The sequence below is a fragment of the Eleutherodactylus coqui genome, chromosome 9 (assembly GCF_035609145.1).
Source record: "Eleutherodactylus coqui strain aEleCoq1 chromosome 9, aEleCoq1.hap1, whole genome shotgun sequence".
Taxonomy (NCBI): Eukaryota; Metazoa; Chordata; class Amphibia; order Anura; family Eleutherodactylidae; genus Eleutherodactylus; species Eleutherodactylus coqui.
This window is the reverse complement of record NC_089845.1, coordinates 108869378-108884758: the sequence shown is the minus strand read 5'-3', so window position 1 is coordinate 108884758 and position 15381 is coordinate 108869378. Positions and strand designations below refer to the sequence as shown.

The following is a 15381-nucleotide window of genomic DNA, read 5'->3' as shown; positions in this document are numbered from 1 at the left end:
GCGTCTCCACTGCGCACATGCAGAATCTCGGAGTTCAGCCAGGACGGACGGGCCGCCCACAGCAAGCACTGCTTGTGACGTGCTTGCTGTGGGCGGCCCGTCCGTTCACCTCGGAAGTGGCTGACGGGCGGAGCAGAGCAGGAAACGGTCATTTTGACCGCTCCTGCTCTGCTTCTACAAGCCACAGAAAAAGATGCCGGCTGGAAGGGACATGCCTGGCGATCGGTCCTGGCCAGGCAAGGTGAGTAAAATTTTTTTTTTAGTGTCAGAACCCCTTTAACTATAAAGCCAACATCCAGCTTCTAAACCAGCTGCCTGCCTAGAGAATGAGAATCCAGAAATGTAGTCACTGCTATCTGAAATGGGGTTGTCTTTGTGACAGTGTCCCTTTAATCACGGACGACAATGACTGATTTTTAGGTGAAGTGGTTACAGCATCAGATTTATCAAGTGTAGGAGAACATAAATGCTTGCACCTTTTTTTTCCATAATAATTCTGCAGCCATTTAGAAACAAGAAGTTATCCCAAACATGTTAATCAACATTGCACAATACGGTTGGACTCGCCGGCTTCTTTTCCATATTAACAGGAAGGTGTGTATACGGCGCTTTCACTGACCTATTTTTATCAAATGATGTCCTTGCCAAACGTGACTGTAAAATAGCCGTTATCTGATGATCGAGGTAGAAAAGAGAACAAATGTAATATAGAACTGAAAAACAAGCCTATTCAGTTAGACCAGTACAAAGACATACCATTGCCGTCTGATCGCCAAGTTTTTCTAGACGAGAAGCTCTTTGAAGCTGCAAAAATACGGAATACATTTTGAGGTTCCATGAATTCACTTACAGATCTAACAATGTGAACTGTAACATAATGGATAGAATATTATCCCAGTTATCCCTGCAAACTGGGAAGCAACATACGCAGTCTCTCTCGCATTCACACTAGATTGTTGCTGGCAGAATCTGGTGACAATGCCATTTGAACAGGAAGGGGGCGCAACAGTCAAGCATGTCTGATTTCCGACATAAGGGCCACCTGATATATAAAGTTCGTCCCACCCATCCTTCATGCTATATGGAATTATTCTATATATTGCCGGCTTACAGATGTTTTGTCATGCCTGGATCATACACTTTTCAACATGTAATGCAAAAAGTAAAGCTTAACTTCTTTAAGCTGCAAAAGTTAAAGCTGTGGACAGCAAAGATCAAAATATTACACTGCGGTTCATACTGATCCTTCTATGCATGACTGCAAATGTTATATTACAGATACAGTACAAATTTCTGTAGGTATATGCACTGCAGAATTTTAGGAACAAGACAGCTGGTGTCCTTGGGTTTTAATATACAGGGGGTGGACAAAAATATAGAAACATTATACGAAATACATTGGATTTTAATCATTAGCACCGAGCTGCCCTTTGAACCCCTGCTTGGCTGAGAGCTTGCCCAACAAATTTGTGTTTACTTCACCTCTTGCCCTGCTCTGGGTTGTTTTGGAAGCCAATTGGTAACAGCAGCTGAGTGGCTCAAACCCCTGACCAATGGAATCTTGTAGATGTTCACTTCTGCCCGGCAGCATCTGTGTCATATTACCCCCACTTGCAATCAGTCTCTACTGAAATTGGATTTATAACCCCTTGTAACCTAAGGCATGCATTTCGTATGGTGTTCCCATATCTTTATCCACATGATGCTCCACATGATTACGACTTATGCAGTTTTCTCACAAAGCCAAGCCTACTAACCATACCATGATCAGGAACCCTTTAGATCATACCTGGAGAGCAGTCTGTACAACATCATCCACCTTTCTCGAGTCCTCAAGTTCAAAGATAAAAAAGCCTCCACCCTGAAAACGAGAATATAAAAGCATTATTTGGACTTGAGTCATGTTACAGATCAACATGGCAGGTTGTCATTTATAAAGAACAATTTGTAGACATCACATTCGTGCAGTCACGGTCTACATTTGACGTGTTGGTCTATCTTTGAGCCACTTCACATTGCAAAAGCCCCTTTTAACGAACACTTCATTCACAGGATACAGGCAGCCACGAAAAAGGAACTACAGTCCGATAAGGTTGTCTGAAGGGGAAAGGAGGGAAACATTTCCCCACTACTACTTTGCTCTATCATTGGCCCTGCTCTTTCTTGTAAAGGCAGTAATCCAAACATGCGAGTACTTGGCATAATATATAAGGTGTGCTGAATGTAGAACTTTATTTTAATTGTAGTTGAGATCAGGAATACAAAAGAACACGAGGTTAACAGATTAGGGAGTTTTTGGTAAATGTTTAAAGGACCCGTCATGGGATAGAATCAGTGGGGCTGGCTGCATGGCTCTACAGCCACGTCCTCATTGACTATCTCAGCTTTTTTTATTTTTTCTTAACTACCTCCTTCTGCTTGGATGGGCTATTCAATGGTTCGGCTTCCACCGATATCAGTTTGTCAAGTGGGTGATCCCCACTGTTCATACTCAATATATGATGCAGGACTTAAATGAGGGTCCAACGCCACCCACTGGGAGTGAGCAATGGGTACCTCCTACTTCACACATTGACAGGAACCAGACCTATGAATAGCCACATCTGGGCAAAGAAAGGCGAGTAACAAAAAACAGGTCAGCGGGGAATGCAGATATGCAGCCAACCCCACCCATTCTATGCCAGGACAGGCCCTCTTTAAAATGGGCTGCCCTAGGAAAATAACTCAGGCTCATTTTATAGGAACACTAAACCTAGAAATTAATGACAAAACTGGGAAATAAATATTGTTGCCTTCACTGTGTCTCAGGTTGATGCAGAAAATAATGCAAACTAAAACAAAACAAACAGTCTTGTAGAAATCCTGCAGAGAACATGGAAGATTAGTTTTCAGCAGCAGGTTGGGCTTAACACTTTTTCCCTAGTGCAGGGCAGAGGGGAGAGGCTCCTGATGCAGCCAGTTGTAAAAGGAAGAGATTGAGGCTTCATGTCCATGGCACGCACGGATTTCATGCAGGGAATCCAGCCCGTGCCGCAGCCAGTGAGCCCCGCTTACCCGATTTCCCCAGCATCGGCGTCCGCGCGGATCCCTACCACTTTTAGTTTTGCTGTACTGCCCCATGGTCCTCGTAGCTTGCCGTCGGACATGTTTAGCGCAGTTTTTTGTCTTCAAATCTCCTGCTTTCCTGCAGGATCTGTGGCATTTCTGCAGTGTCAGCTGCAGATCGGACGGCTTCCATTGATTTCAAGTGGAAACTGTCAGCGCGGGAATCCGCAGAAAATGGAGCATGCTGCGATTTGTTTTTTGGGCTAAACGGTCCGCAAAACAAATCTGCATGCTTCAAATCCATTTGCGGACACCCATGCATCTCTATGGGCGGCTTCATTTGTGGATCTCCATCGCGAATGTCACAAATCAAATCCGCCCGTGGACATTGGGCCTGGGGAGGATTTTTTCCATGTAATGTGTTTTTTTTTTTTTTAAAGGAATCTTGAAGACAAGATGTTAGTTGGCAGAAGCTTACTTAGCTTTGCCCCTAAAAAGCTACTAAAAGGCTACATTAACAAGTGAGAATCTCACATGAGTAGTGTGTTGCGAGGCGCACAAAACTCGTACGAATACGAAATCTATTCTGTTGAATAGACTTATTCACATGAGCAATTTTTTTCCCTTGCAGCAATGCTGAGAAAATGAAAAATCACAGCATGTTCCATCTTTTGGCCTTCCCTCTGAACCTTCATGTGGTTAGTTTTAGGAGTTCCTAAGAGCAGAATTAAAGTACATATATTCATAGTATCTGTAGAGCAACATTACAAAATAACGTTTGCTCACAAGCTATACTTGGGTTAGACAACTAGGATCTGGTAAATGGGGTGAAGCAGACAGCTGAAATCTGACTTTTGTAATCAAGAGTTTTCTCAAAGCGATGGCTGTCATCTCACAATTTAGTTTCCCTCCCACTAATGTGCTCAGCTCGTGATCACATGGCACGGATTTCATCAAGAGTCCTTACCAAATTAATCTTCACAGAGTAGGCAAGATCATACTAATGTTTACCACTAGATGGTGCTCTTACCAACAATCTATGTATATGCAATGAGCATAAATGGGAAACACGGCCATAAGTGTAAACATCCTATGATATGTGGATATTCTGTTGCACATTCATGGACAGAACACCAACACCGAATGATTTCAGACTACTTTACCCCTGAGCTGAAAAAAACAAAGCACGCATGACATGGTTTTTGGCTATATTCACAAAGATGGATTGACTATGGAGAAATTCACACCATGCCTATGAAAAGAAAAGAAAAAACCTAATATGCAAGTAGGACAAAAAGGGAAAAAAAACAACTACTTACACGCTGAAGTTTATATGGAGCAACAAGGTTTTGTTCCTTGATTAGATAAACCTGAAAGGACACAAAGAATTTATAAGACAGACATCACTAAGAACAATGCGAATAAGCTGCATTTTCATGAAAGAGTAAACTGCTGCACTGCTGTCATTTCTCCTGGTGTATTTGGGGGAAAAAGGGGCCCTACACAGCACTGATTGGACAGTATCAGACTTTGTATGCTTCCCACCCACAAGGGGAACACAGTCACTTTATTCATAGATTTCCAGGAGGAACAACAAAGGAATGTAGAGCGAAGCGCTCAAAGTGAAGATGCCCCAAAATAGTGAAGTCCTTCAATCACAGACATATAGGGGGAATTTATTAACATCGGCATTTCAAGCGAAAGTCTTAATCTGATTTTCCCCACAACATGAAGCACCCAATATATGAAGTTGCACGTCTCTTCATATTTTAGGCACATCCTGGCACCTCCGTGTGCCTGCACAGAAATGTATGTCAGGCTTGACGCGGCGTACATTTCTGGTGTAATTTATAACAGTTTCAGGCATAGCTTCTACATAAATACGTGGGTCAGGAGCGGCCCTCAACCATTTATTTATTTTTACACACAAAAGTGGTACGGGTGGCTTCAAAAGATTACAAATTTTTCAGCAAATCCCCAATTGGCGACTTTTTTTTATGCATAAAAGATTTTAGGAATGTTCCCCATAGTTTTTGAGAACATGCAGCATGTAAATGCAGTCAGCTCTGCTGTTAGAGGGATCTTGGGTTCTATATAATTGATGATCTGTTAACTTTATCTGTGCGTTGCATGGGCATCACAGTAGTGGCCGATGTAGGATACATATTTATTTCACTCCCCGATGGAAGTTTTGTTAAAAAAAAAAAAAAAAAAAAAAGGTCCTTGTCCGTACATAATTCTTACCTGACTAAAGGCAACCGAAAATTGTTTCCGCGTGTTACTAGAGGGAAACAGGAGCAAAAAAATGTAACATGCTCTTTACATACAGAACAACAGGCAATATTTCAGTGAAAGCAGCTACTAAAGTCCATACTTCCTGAAGAGATCTTCACCATCTTCCACTTCAATTCTTGAGCAATCTCGCAATGAAATCTGTAACAACCAGAGGAAGAAAACATTAGCTTAATGTCCCATTAATACCCTGATACCGCCCCGGACTTCTCCCGTGCATCACCTCCATTCAAGAACTTGCTACCCCAACACCTCAGACTCTCCGTCACTTTAGATCAGGGTTTCCCAACTCCAGTCCTCAGGGACCGCCAACAGGTCATGTTTTCAGGATTTCCTCAGTGTTGCACAGGTGATGTAATTATTGTCGGTGCCTCAGACATTGCCACAGGTGTTCTTACTATAGGATATCCTGAAAACATGACCTATTGGTGGTCCCTGAGGACCGGAGTTGGGGACCCCTGCTTTAGATAGCTCCAAAAAGAAGAAGATGAAACCCCCAGAGAAGCCAACAAACTGCAGTAACCTCACTGCCACCACTAGAAGGCGGTTTATAAGCCCTTGCGGGAAGGCTCCCCTATCCATCCATGTTTATTCTGCCGGTCATTTCCATGTGTAATGTATTCAATCCCCGGCTTTCATCTGTACATAGCTCTGAAATTACCGGAGCTTTACAATAAAACATTATCACACCTACATGGCTGAGAGGTCGTTTAGAACTTCTTACCTTAAGTACAGGTTCTTCAATTCTATCAGGTTCAAATATGAGGGATTTTGAACATATTTTCAGGGATCCACTTATCCTTCTAAATAAATAAAATATATTATTAAACAATAATAATTATTACATGCTTATCACTATATTATACTGACATCTTTGAAGAATATATATCCCCGTTTTCTTAGGTTCTATGACAATGTATTCTCATAAAGTGGATTCAACAATGTTTTTATACAGCGTCCTAATGAGCCGTTTTCAGGAAGTTTTACATAGAGTGAGTCTAGTGGGTTTACAGGTCTAAAGGCTGGAGCTTTAATGCTGCTAGCAGTGTATACATGTAAGATCACATGACAGGCTAGGGGCCAATCAGCATGTACAGGAAAAAGCTATATTTATACACCAGTCAGCCACAACATTAAACCCTGTCCAATATTGTGTAGGTCCCCTTAGACCGCCAACATAGCTCTGTCAAATCCGAGAGGGTGTCCTGTGATATTTGGCAGCAGGTCCTGTAGGTTCCCAGAAGAACAAAGCCCAGAGCATCACACAAACTCCTCCATAGTGCACCCTGGTGCAAGAGACATACCCAGGTGTCACATTTCAAGGGGAGCATCATTCACCAGACCAGGTTACCTTCTTCCACTGCTTCATGGTCCAGTTCTAGTGTTGCCACCCAGCTGGTAAATTACTGGCCAGGTTGGCAATTGTATCAAAAGGTTGGTGCCAGTAATGTTTATTTCCACTATTAGTCGGTAGTAAGTCATGGCATTGCCATAGGCGGGTGTTCCCCACTCCCAAACCTCCGATACTGAGTAAGAAGTAGCTTGTTGCTGTAACAGGACTGTCTTTGCATCTGGACAGCGGGCGCTCTGCAGATTGGAAGCCTACTCCTCCCTCGGCTCCTGTGCCGAAGAGGGATTGAGCTTCCGATCTGCAGAGAGCCCACTGACCTGAAGGTTTGGTAGTCAGCCGTAAACTGAAGGGGAACAATATTACTATGGGTAGTCAGTTTTGCGTTTGCTATGGGGTTCCATGAGTCCTATACTGCTAATATACCCCTGGCTATATAGTGGGTTATAAGCAGTCCCTGAACCACCTCTGCACTTTTATGAAGGCGTCAGCGACTAGTGCCACAATATGAGGGGTATTTGTGGCTGGCACCTCATTATAGAGCTACAGTCAGCTGGCAATGTAGGAGTCATTGGTGGCTGGCTCCATAGTACGAGGGGCCTTAGAGCGCACCAACACGATATAAGAATGGTAATACAGCCAGTTGTCAGTTTATTCACAGGTGGACCAACAGAAGCACAACCCCACGATAAACTGCACTCCTTTTACATTGAGTGGTTTTTTGGTCAAAAAGTTGGCAACATTATCCACTTCTGATGCACAAGCTTGAGAAAGACCGACATACGGTCAAAAAGCGCTGCTTGTGATTTTTTAACGGAGGAATCAAGTTTTTGTTTTGCATTTGCATCGTTTTGCTGCTACACCTTTTTGTTATTTGGACGATATTCTGACCAGTCTGCGTCTAAGCAAGCTGCAATAGTCAGCTTTAACGTTATCAGCAATTTCTGCAATAGTATGGTCATATTTGGGCATAATCTCCGGCACGGCTGGCATTGCGCAGCACATGGATACTCCGGCTATGTCCTGTGCTGGCCACCACACATTTGCATGTAATGTTCTTGTGTGAGACTCACATGAAAATAGGATATGCTGTGAGAGGAAAAGCCACCCATGTAAGTATTTGCTATCGGGTCTATTTTAACGTGCGTTTTGTGCATTTCGCTTCGCACAAAAGTCGTGTAATAATACTGGCTGTTTAAATATGATCCAACCCTTCTGTATGATCAGACCAGACAGGCTAGCCTCTGATCCCCAAAATGTATAAATAATTCTCAGGGGTGGAAAACACATGGCAGGCCCGACCTCTGACAATGGCCTGATGAAGGATGATAGGACAGTCTTAGGGCTTATAGGTATGTTTGTTATATGCACTAGGAGCTTTCCTGGATGCTGCAAAAAGGAAAAGATACAAATTTGCACACTTCTGCAGTTTTTGACTGTTCTCATATAAATACAGCCTTACCTCGCTGCTGCATCGCCTGCTTTACAGACATGATACGCTATATGCTGTTCAAAAAAGTATTCCTCCAAGTCCAAAAGTAACAAAGAAAACCTACAAGATAGACAGATCAGGGTTAGGAAGACACAGCACAATGAGCCCTGTAGGTTTTATTATTCTTACTCAGAAGCGTTTTTGAAAAACTCAGTAAGAGCCAAACAAAAAGATTGCTGCTCATTTAACTGGCCTTCACACAGGCGGACTGAGAATGTATGAGGGATGAACCCCGTACGGTACCATCCCTGTCAGCAGCACATCTGTCCGCAGGCTCAGAAAAGCGGGCTGTAGACGGGGAGGATTTTTTCGGCTTTACAAAAGATGCGATCAGCCAATAAACAAGAGTTTGCCCATTTAGTGGCTGATCGGGTGCAGCTTCACACGGACTGATGATTGGGCAAACGAACATTCCTACGAATGTCCTTCGATCATGAAGCCGTGTAGAAGGCCCTTACATGCAGCAAGTATAATCCCACTTACCAGTACCAAGAAAACACCGCCATCATGGAGAATTTTCTAAGAGTGCAACTAACATTTACAGTACTTGATAAAAAAATATTGTTGTGGTTTTCTTGGTTCGAGTACCGAGATAGACACTAGCCGATGCATACAAAGATCTGAGAATCTTCAAGCACCGCAGCAAGATTAAGGGGGGAGTATAACAAGCAGTGGGGATCCCCGTAACTTCTTTCAACATATCAGATAAGGTTTAAGGCTCCTGCACACTTTTTTTTCTCATGTGTTTTTTCATGTGATTTTGCAGCTTTTTTTTGATGTGAAAGTCAATAGGACTTCCCAATGTTAAAAACGCATTGCGATTTTTAGAAAGTCCTATTAACTGTCACGTACAAAAAAAAGCAGCAAAAGTCACATGAAAAAAAACGCACAAGAAAGACGCAAGTGTGCAGGAGGCCTTACAGTAGCCCTCTATCTCCTTTATGCCACAGGACATAGGGTTACATCCTGGGGGTTTATTTGGAACAGGATCGGTAGCCAATCCTGCTCCATACAATATCGGTGCCGACTGTCTGACAGCTTAACTTCAATGCCCAGATTGGTATTCCAGGTTCCCAAATAGCCCCAATGCGATGTGACCATTAGGTGCCCAAGGCTGTGGCATGCTTGATAGACTGCCTGTGAGAACAAGGTCAAAAAAATAGTAGGACAGCGCCTTGGGACAAATTCCATGTTGATCAGTCCAACGCGAGAGATTAATAGAACCAAGTCCACACTGAGTGATATCCAAACAAATGGAGAGCTGCAGCCAAAGAGAAGAATAAAACCCCCATCAACAAGTGATGGGGTAAAAAGTCACAGAACGATCACAATAAAGCTGCGCTGCGAACACACAGGATAGATGATGTATACTCACTTAGGAGAGGGGAGTGTCAGGCTGAGTGTCAGGGAGTGTAAAAATGAGCTGAAAAACTTTAAAAAAGGTTTTATTAAAACTATTAGAAAAAATAAAAGTTATTAGAGTACCTGCGCCTTCACCTTCGGAGTGTTTCTGCTTTGTCAGCAGTTTTAGTCTCTCTCCAGCAGCTGAACACGGCCACGTATAGCGCTATAATGGGGGTCGCCTTCATCTGCCGGAAGGAGACGATAGGGAACGATAGAGCAGAAGCTACTCCAAGTTGCGGCTGTCAGAAGATTTTTTTTTTTTAAATATACGGCGCAGCAAAACACACCATATAGATTTGTTATCAAAATTGCACTGACCCATAGAATAAAGTTAGGTCATATTTGCTGCAGTGTGTACACGATAAAAACCAAGCCTCCCCCACCCAAAGGTAGCAGAATAAAGTTTTTTTTCTCCATTTCACTCTTAGAAAGTCTTAAAGGTTTTTCAGTACATTACATGGCACAGTGAAAATAGTACCATTGTAAAATACATTGTGTTCTGCAAAAGCCCTCAGACAGTTACATCGATGGACCGAGAGTTAGGATTTTTTGAAAGTGGTATAGAAAAACCAAAAAGGAAGGGGGGGTGAGCAGTGTCATTAAGCGGTTAATAAAGCAAGGAATGATAGCTTTATGGCCCTTTCGCATGGAGCGATTATGGTTTAAAGAAAAATGTCGATCATGCAAATTTTTCATGTAAAGGTGGGAAACATCACAACAATGTTTGACTGTCCCACTGAGAACAATGGGGCGATACATTTTCGCGTTCCTCAGAAAATAGGATGCGATTCTTTTACCTTGCAGCATCGCTGTGAGGCTAAACATCACTCATGTGTATGACTCCACTCAAAAGAATGGCGCTCGTATTCGCGCTCATGTGCGTGTAATCTTACAGAACGAGAAGTGGATGCTTAGACTAATCTTCTAGCAGATGCGGTGGGAAAATAAACCAGAACCTAAAGAGAAATATAGGAACTCAAAAAGGCCAGCTGGATGGGCCAAGAGTTACAGGATGGTAAAATATAGTCAAGTACAGTCTGATCCCCATGTTGGTCTCTGCACTGTAGGGGGACTTTTTTTTTTTTAATTTTCCATAGAAACAAAACTAGGTAGAGCCCCCCTCTCTTATAGCACCATATACACCGCTCGGCCATAATATTAAAGTCACCTGCCTAAAATGGTGCAGCTCCCCCTCGTACCACCAAAACAGCTCTGACCGGTTGACACCCGGACTCCTCAAGACCTCTGAAGGTCTCCTGTGGTATCTGGCTCCAAGGTATTAGGAGCAGAGCCTGTAAAATGCCATGTGGGATCTCTATGGATTGGACTTTTCCCAACACACCCCAGATGCTTGGTGGGATTGAGATCTGGGGAATTCGAAGACCAAGTCATCACACTGAACTCTACCATTCCTGAACAATTCTTGCAGTGCGGCAGGGAGCATTACGCAGTAAAAGGCCACTGCCATTATGGAATACTTCTGTGAAAAAAGGGCTGTACTTGGTCTGTATAATGTTTAGATAGGGGGTACGTGTCAAAAACAGCCACATGAATGCCAGGACCCAAGATTTCACAGCAGAGTATCACTGTACCTTGGCCAGCTTGCTTTCTTCCCATGGTGCATCCTGGTGCCATGTCTTTCCCAGGTAATCAATGCACACACCTGGCCATCCACACGATGAAAGAAAAAAAAAAAAAAGTCATTCATCAAACCAGGCCACCTTCTTCCATTGCACATTGCAGCATGGTCCACTTCTGATGCTCATTTGCCAACTGTAGGCACTTTCGGCATAGGAGTGTAGTGAGCATTGGCACTCTGACTGGTGTTCTGGCTACACAACAAGCTCAGATACCTTTATCTGTGGGATTGGATCAGACAGGCTATCTTTTACTACTCACATGCATCAATGAGACTTGGGCGGCCATGACTAGGTCACTGGTTGACTAGGTGTCCTTCCTTGAAGAACCTTTGGTAGACACCAACCACTGGACACCAGAAACATCCCACAAGACCTGCTGTTTTGGAGATCCTGTGACCCAATCATCTAGTCATCACAGTTTGTCCCTCATCAAAGTTGCTCAGATTCTTACACTTGCTCATTTCAACTGCAGCTTCCAATACATCACCTTCAAGAACAGACTGTTTACTTGCTGCATTATATATCCCACCCCTCAACAGGAGCCGTTATAACACAAATTAGCGTTCAATAGTTATGTCTGATCGGAGTATATTTCCTCTGTGATATGTATTGCCGTATAAGAGTCTCTTGGGTTTCCAACCACAGTATTTTAACAACCAACATGTTGATTATCAGTCTTATCATCTTGATCGACTTCACTTTATAAAAGTAACACCCAAAAAGAAGCGGAGAAAAAAAAAAACAGCACTTTTGTGCAGCTGACACCAACAAAGTTTTGCTTAGGTTCCACAGCACCCTTCATGTTTTATGTCAGATGTGGTTAGCTTCTAATTTTGGCGTTGCAGCTGCAATCATAGATGGCATTAGACATATCAGTTCCATCATCTGCAAGAGAATAGGTCAGAGGAGAAAAACCTGAAAGCTGATCTTGTGTTGCAGGAGCTCTGCCAGTCCAGAGATACATTCACCGAAACTCTTGGCATCGGATTTACAAAACCAAACAGTTCATCTGCGTTTCTCTAAAAGGTCTTTGCAAGTTCACCACTTAAAGGCTATGGAAAATAAATACACATCTTTATAAGTCCACAAAGGAAAACATTATGCACTGATCTGCTTTTACGTAGAATTTTCCTTCTCATATACTTAGAAAGCCTCATATTTGCTTTGCAGGCTCTCCTATATTCAAGTTTCTGGCTCAGGGCCCAGCAATGATCAGCTGGTCTCTTTCATGAATGCACACAATATTAGCTTAACTTCCCTTCTCAGAGGTTGTGTAGCATAACCACACCCATTTAATACTACACAGCTATCTCAGGATTGCTCCTTCCCCTTAATGATGATAAAGAACAGAAAATTCACCCCGAGACAGTTATAGCCCTCTGTAATAGTAGCTTTCTGTCCTCTTGATCTCCTTCAACGTCCCCCAGCAAAGGTGTACAGTGTCTTTAAAATCTGTCTACACGTAAGACCATGTAAAAAAATAAAAATCTAAGAATTACTATAATGGCTCTCTGTAAATGCACAAGATGAGACTGATCAGTTATACCCAAGAATGATATGTATTAAATTACGACATGTAAATAATAATATCTTCCAAATCGTAGCTACTGTAATATATCCCTAGTAAGAGACAAAATCATTCATAACATCTACTATTGTCTGTTCAAACATGCAACTTAAGCAGTTGTCGACTCTCTTTTTCACTGATGACCTATCCTTGATGCCCTAACTGTCCAAACACAGGCTTCAGCAGCCATGAACAGTACATGACTGCTGAAGTCTGTGATTGGCTGAGTGGTCACATGCACAATGAATAGTACTTGACCACTACAGCAGCTTCTTAGTGGCTGTGCCGGACCTGGGGGACATCTAACTTACGAGTATGGTTTAACTTTAGAAACTAATTTTCTGTGTAAAAAACGTAAAAAATAATTGTCTAAAGGGAATCAATTTCATTTACGTGGATTTATGGTTGTTGCATTCTTACTATAATAACGTACAGTATTTCTTCATGGACTTATTAGCACCTCTTTCATCCTTTTGTAGTTCCGCCTTTATTTCAGGATCACAGGTCTGATCTTATGCCTGTTACTTGAGACCGGTCTTTTTCAAATAAGTTCTGTCACATAAATACAACAAAAAAAGAAATCTTACGCCTTTGATAAAATAATAATTGCAGATCTTAACCAGAGAAGCTGATGTGATCTAGAGGAGCTGCACTTATTACGGGAAACAAAGGCAAATTAGATCAGGAGATGGCAATTTAATGCACACATTTGTTCATACTTTCAAAGTTCAGAGCCATTAGCAAATGTGCAAAGGAAGGAACAAATGTAACGTTAAAAGGAATCACTGGGACTTTATAATAGTACTAAAATAGTAGAGCACCGAAAAAGCTCACACTTCCCACAATTGCTGCTCTTGGAGGGGGAAGAAATTTAAAAGGAACTTACAAGAAACACATCAGCAAAAGAAGTTTAAAAAAAAAAACCCCGCAGCAGCTCCTTCTCCCCATCCTGTATGCAATAACACTGAGAAGCAGAGATTTTGCTACTGGGAAAATATACGAATTACTTACCGGTAGTCCTTTTTCCGGGAGTCATCACGACAGACCCATTTACAATGGAGGTTGCCATCTGACCTCTGTAGGGACAGGAAAAGCCCTTAAAAAGCACCTCTTTTCCACCATTGCTCAGAGGTAGTTATTTTTCCGAAAAGAATGGGTAGCCTCGAAATACGTTAAAACGGCCCTTCTGACATAAGTTGTGGAAACCTCGTTCTCTGTCGTTACAGGGGTTTTGGCAAAAAGAGGGCAGGGTAATTGTCTGGTCTCTATGGAATTTGGACACCACTTTTGGAAGAAAAGCTGGGTCTAATTTAAACGCGATTCTATCCTCTTGTATCAGCATGTGTGGTTCGACACAACATAAGGCTTGTAGTTCTCCTACTCTCCGGGCTGAGGTTATGGCGACTAGGAGAGAAACTTTTAGCGTAAGTAGTCTTAGAGGGAGTTGGGAGAGGGGTTCAAAGGGTGGTTTGCAGAACCTATTTAGGACTAAATTTAGGTCCCAAGTAGGAAAAGTGTCCCTAATAAAGGGCCGAAGTCTGTCTGCTCCCTTAAGGAATCTACGGACCCAGCAGTGCTCCGCCAATGGAAAATCCAAATACGATCCTGACGCTGCTGCCTGAACCCTAAGAGTTCTTGGGCTAAGGCTTTTTCCTAGGCCCACCTGCAGAAATTCCAATATTATGGGTATATCTATATCTGGGATTTTCCTTGGATCTAAGTTACAGAACTCTGAGAACTTCTTTCACACCCTATTATAAATGGCTGTGGTTACGGGTTTACGACTTTTGGTCAAGGTGGTGATTACTTTGTGCGAGAGTCCCTTTCCCTGAAGTATTACGCCTTCAGCATCCAGGCCACTAGCTTCAGTTTTTCGAGCCCCGTGTATGTAAGTGGGCCCTGGAAAAGGAGATCTACCATGGCTGGTAGTTGAAGTGAGCCCCGGATCACTAAAGCCTTCAGTAGGGGATGCCAGGGTCTCGTGTCCCACATGGGAGCGACTAGGATTACTGCCACCCGACTGGCCTGAATCTTTTTGAGGGTGTACGGAATCAGTGGGAAGGGGGGAAAAGCATAGGCCAACTCCATGTCCCAATTTTGAGACAAGACGTCTACCCCGAATGGGTTGTCTCATGGGTTGAGAGAATAGAAGTCCCGGCATTTTGTATTTCCCCTCGTGGCGAACAGATCGATCTGCAGTTTTCCCCACTGGCGTATTAGATGATTGAAGGCTTGCTGGTTCAGACACCATTCTCCTAGAAGGACACTTTGTCTGTTGAGAAAGTCTGCGATGTTTGTGGACCCCTTCAGATGGATGGCTGAAAGTGATAACACGGTGGATTCTGCCCAGCGAAGTATCCTTGCCGCCAGCTGTTGGAGGTGTGAGCATCGTGTTCCCCCCTGGTGCCGAACAAACGACAGGGCTGTCATGTTATCGGTTAGGATTTTTAACATGCCTTCCTCTTAAGTGGGGTTCTGCCGCACAAAGGGTTTCCCATATCGCTCGTAATTTTCTATAGTTGGATGAGCGTACGCCTATTCAAGAATCCCAGGTTCCCTGCAGGGTCAGGTCTGCGACTTGCGCGTCCCACCC

The 15381-nt window shown here is 43.0% G+C and overlaps 1 protein-coding gene across 2 annotated transcripts in view; it reads right to left on the bottom strand.

Moving 5' to 3' along the window:
- NSMAF (neutral sphingomyelinase activation associated factor) overlaps window positions 1–15381 on the bottom strand; it is a 96235-nt gene that overhangs the window by 64198 nt on the left and 16656 nt on the right. Inside the window, exons 2-10 of one of the 2 annotated variants that reach the window (XM_066578298.1) lie at window positions 11174–11244; window positions 8148–8237; window positions 6062–6140; window positions 5420–5478; window positions 5290–5326; window positions 4365–4415; window positions 1790–1861; window positions 757–804; window positions 620–672 (exon numbers count right to left, since the gene is read on the bottom strand). In XM_066578298.1, coding sequence (XP_066434395.1) covers window positions 620–672; window positions 757–804; window positions 1790–1861; window positions 4365–4415; window positions 5290–5326; window positions 5420–5478; window positions 6062–6140; window positions 8148–8237; window positions 11174–11205 — 521 coding nt within the window. In that variant the 5' untranslated portion in view covers window positions 11206–11244. The remainder of the gene's footprint in view (window positions 1–619; window positions 673–756; window positions 805–1789; window positions 1862–4364; window positions 4416–5289; window positions 5327–5419; window positions 5479–6061; window positions 6141–8147; window positions 8238–11173; window positions 11245–15381) is intronic. The other variant, XM_066578297.1, reaches the window with a different exon arrangement.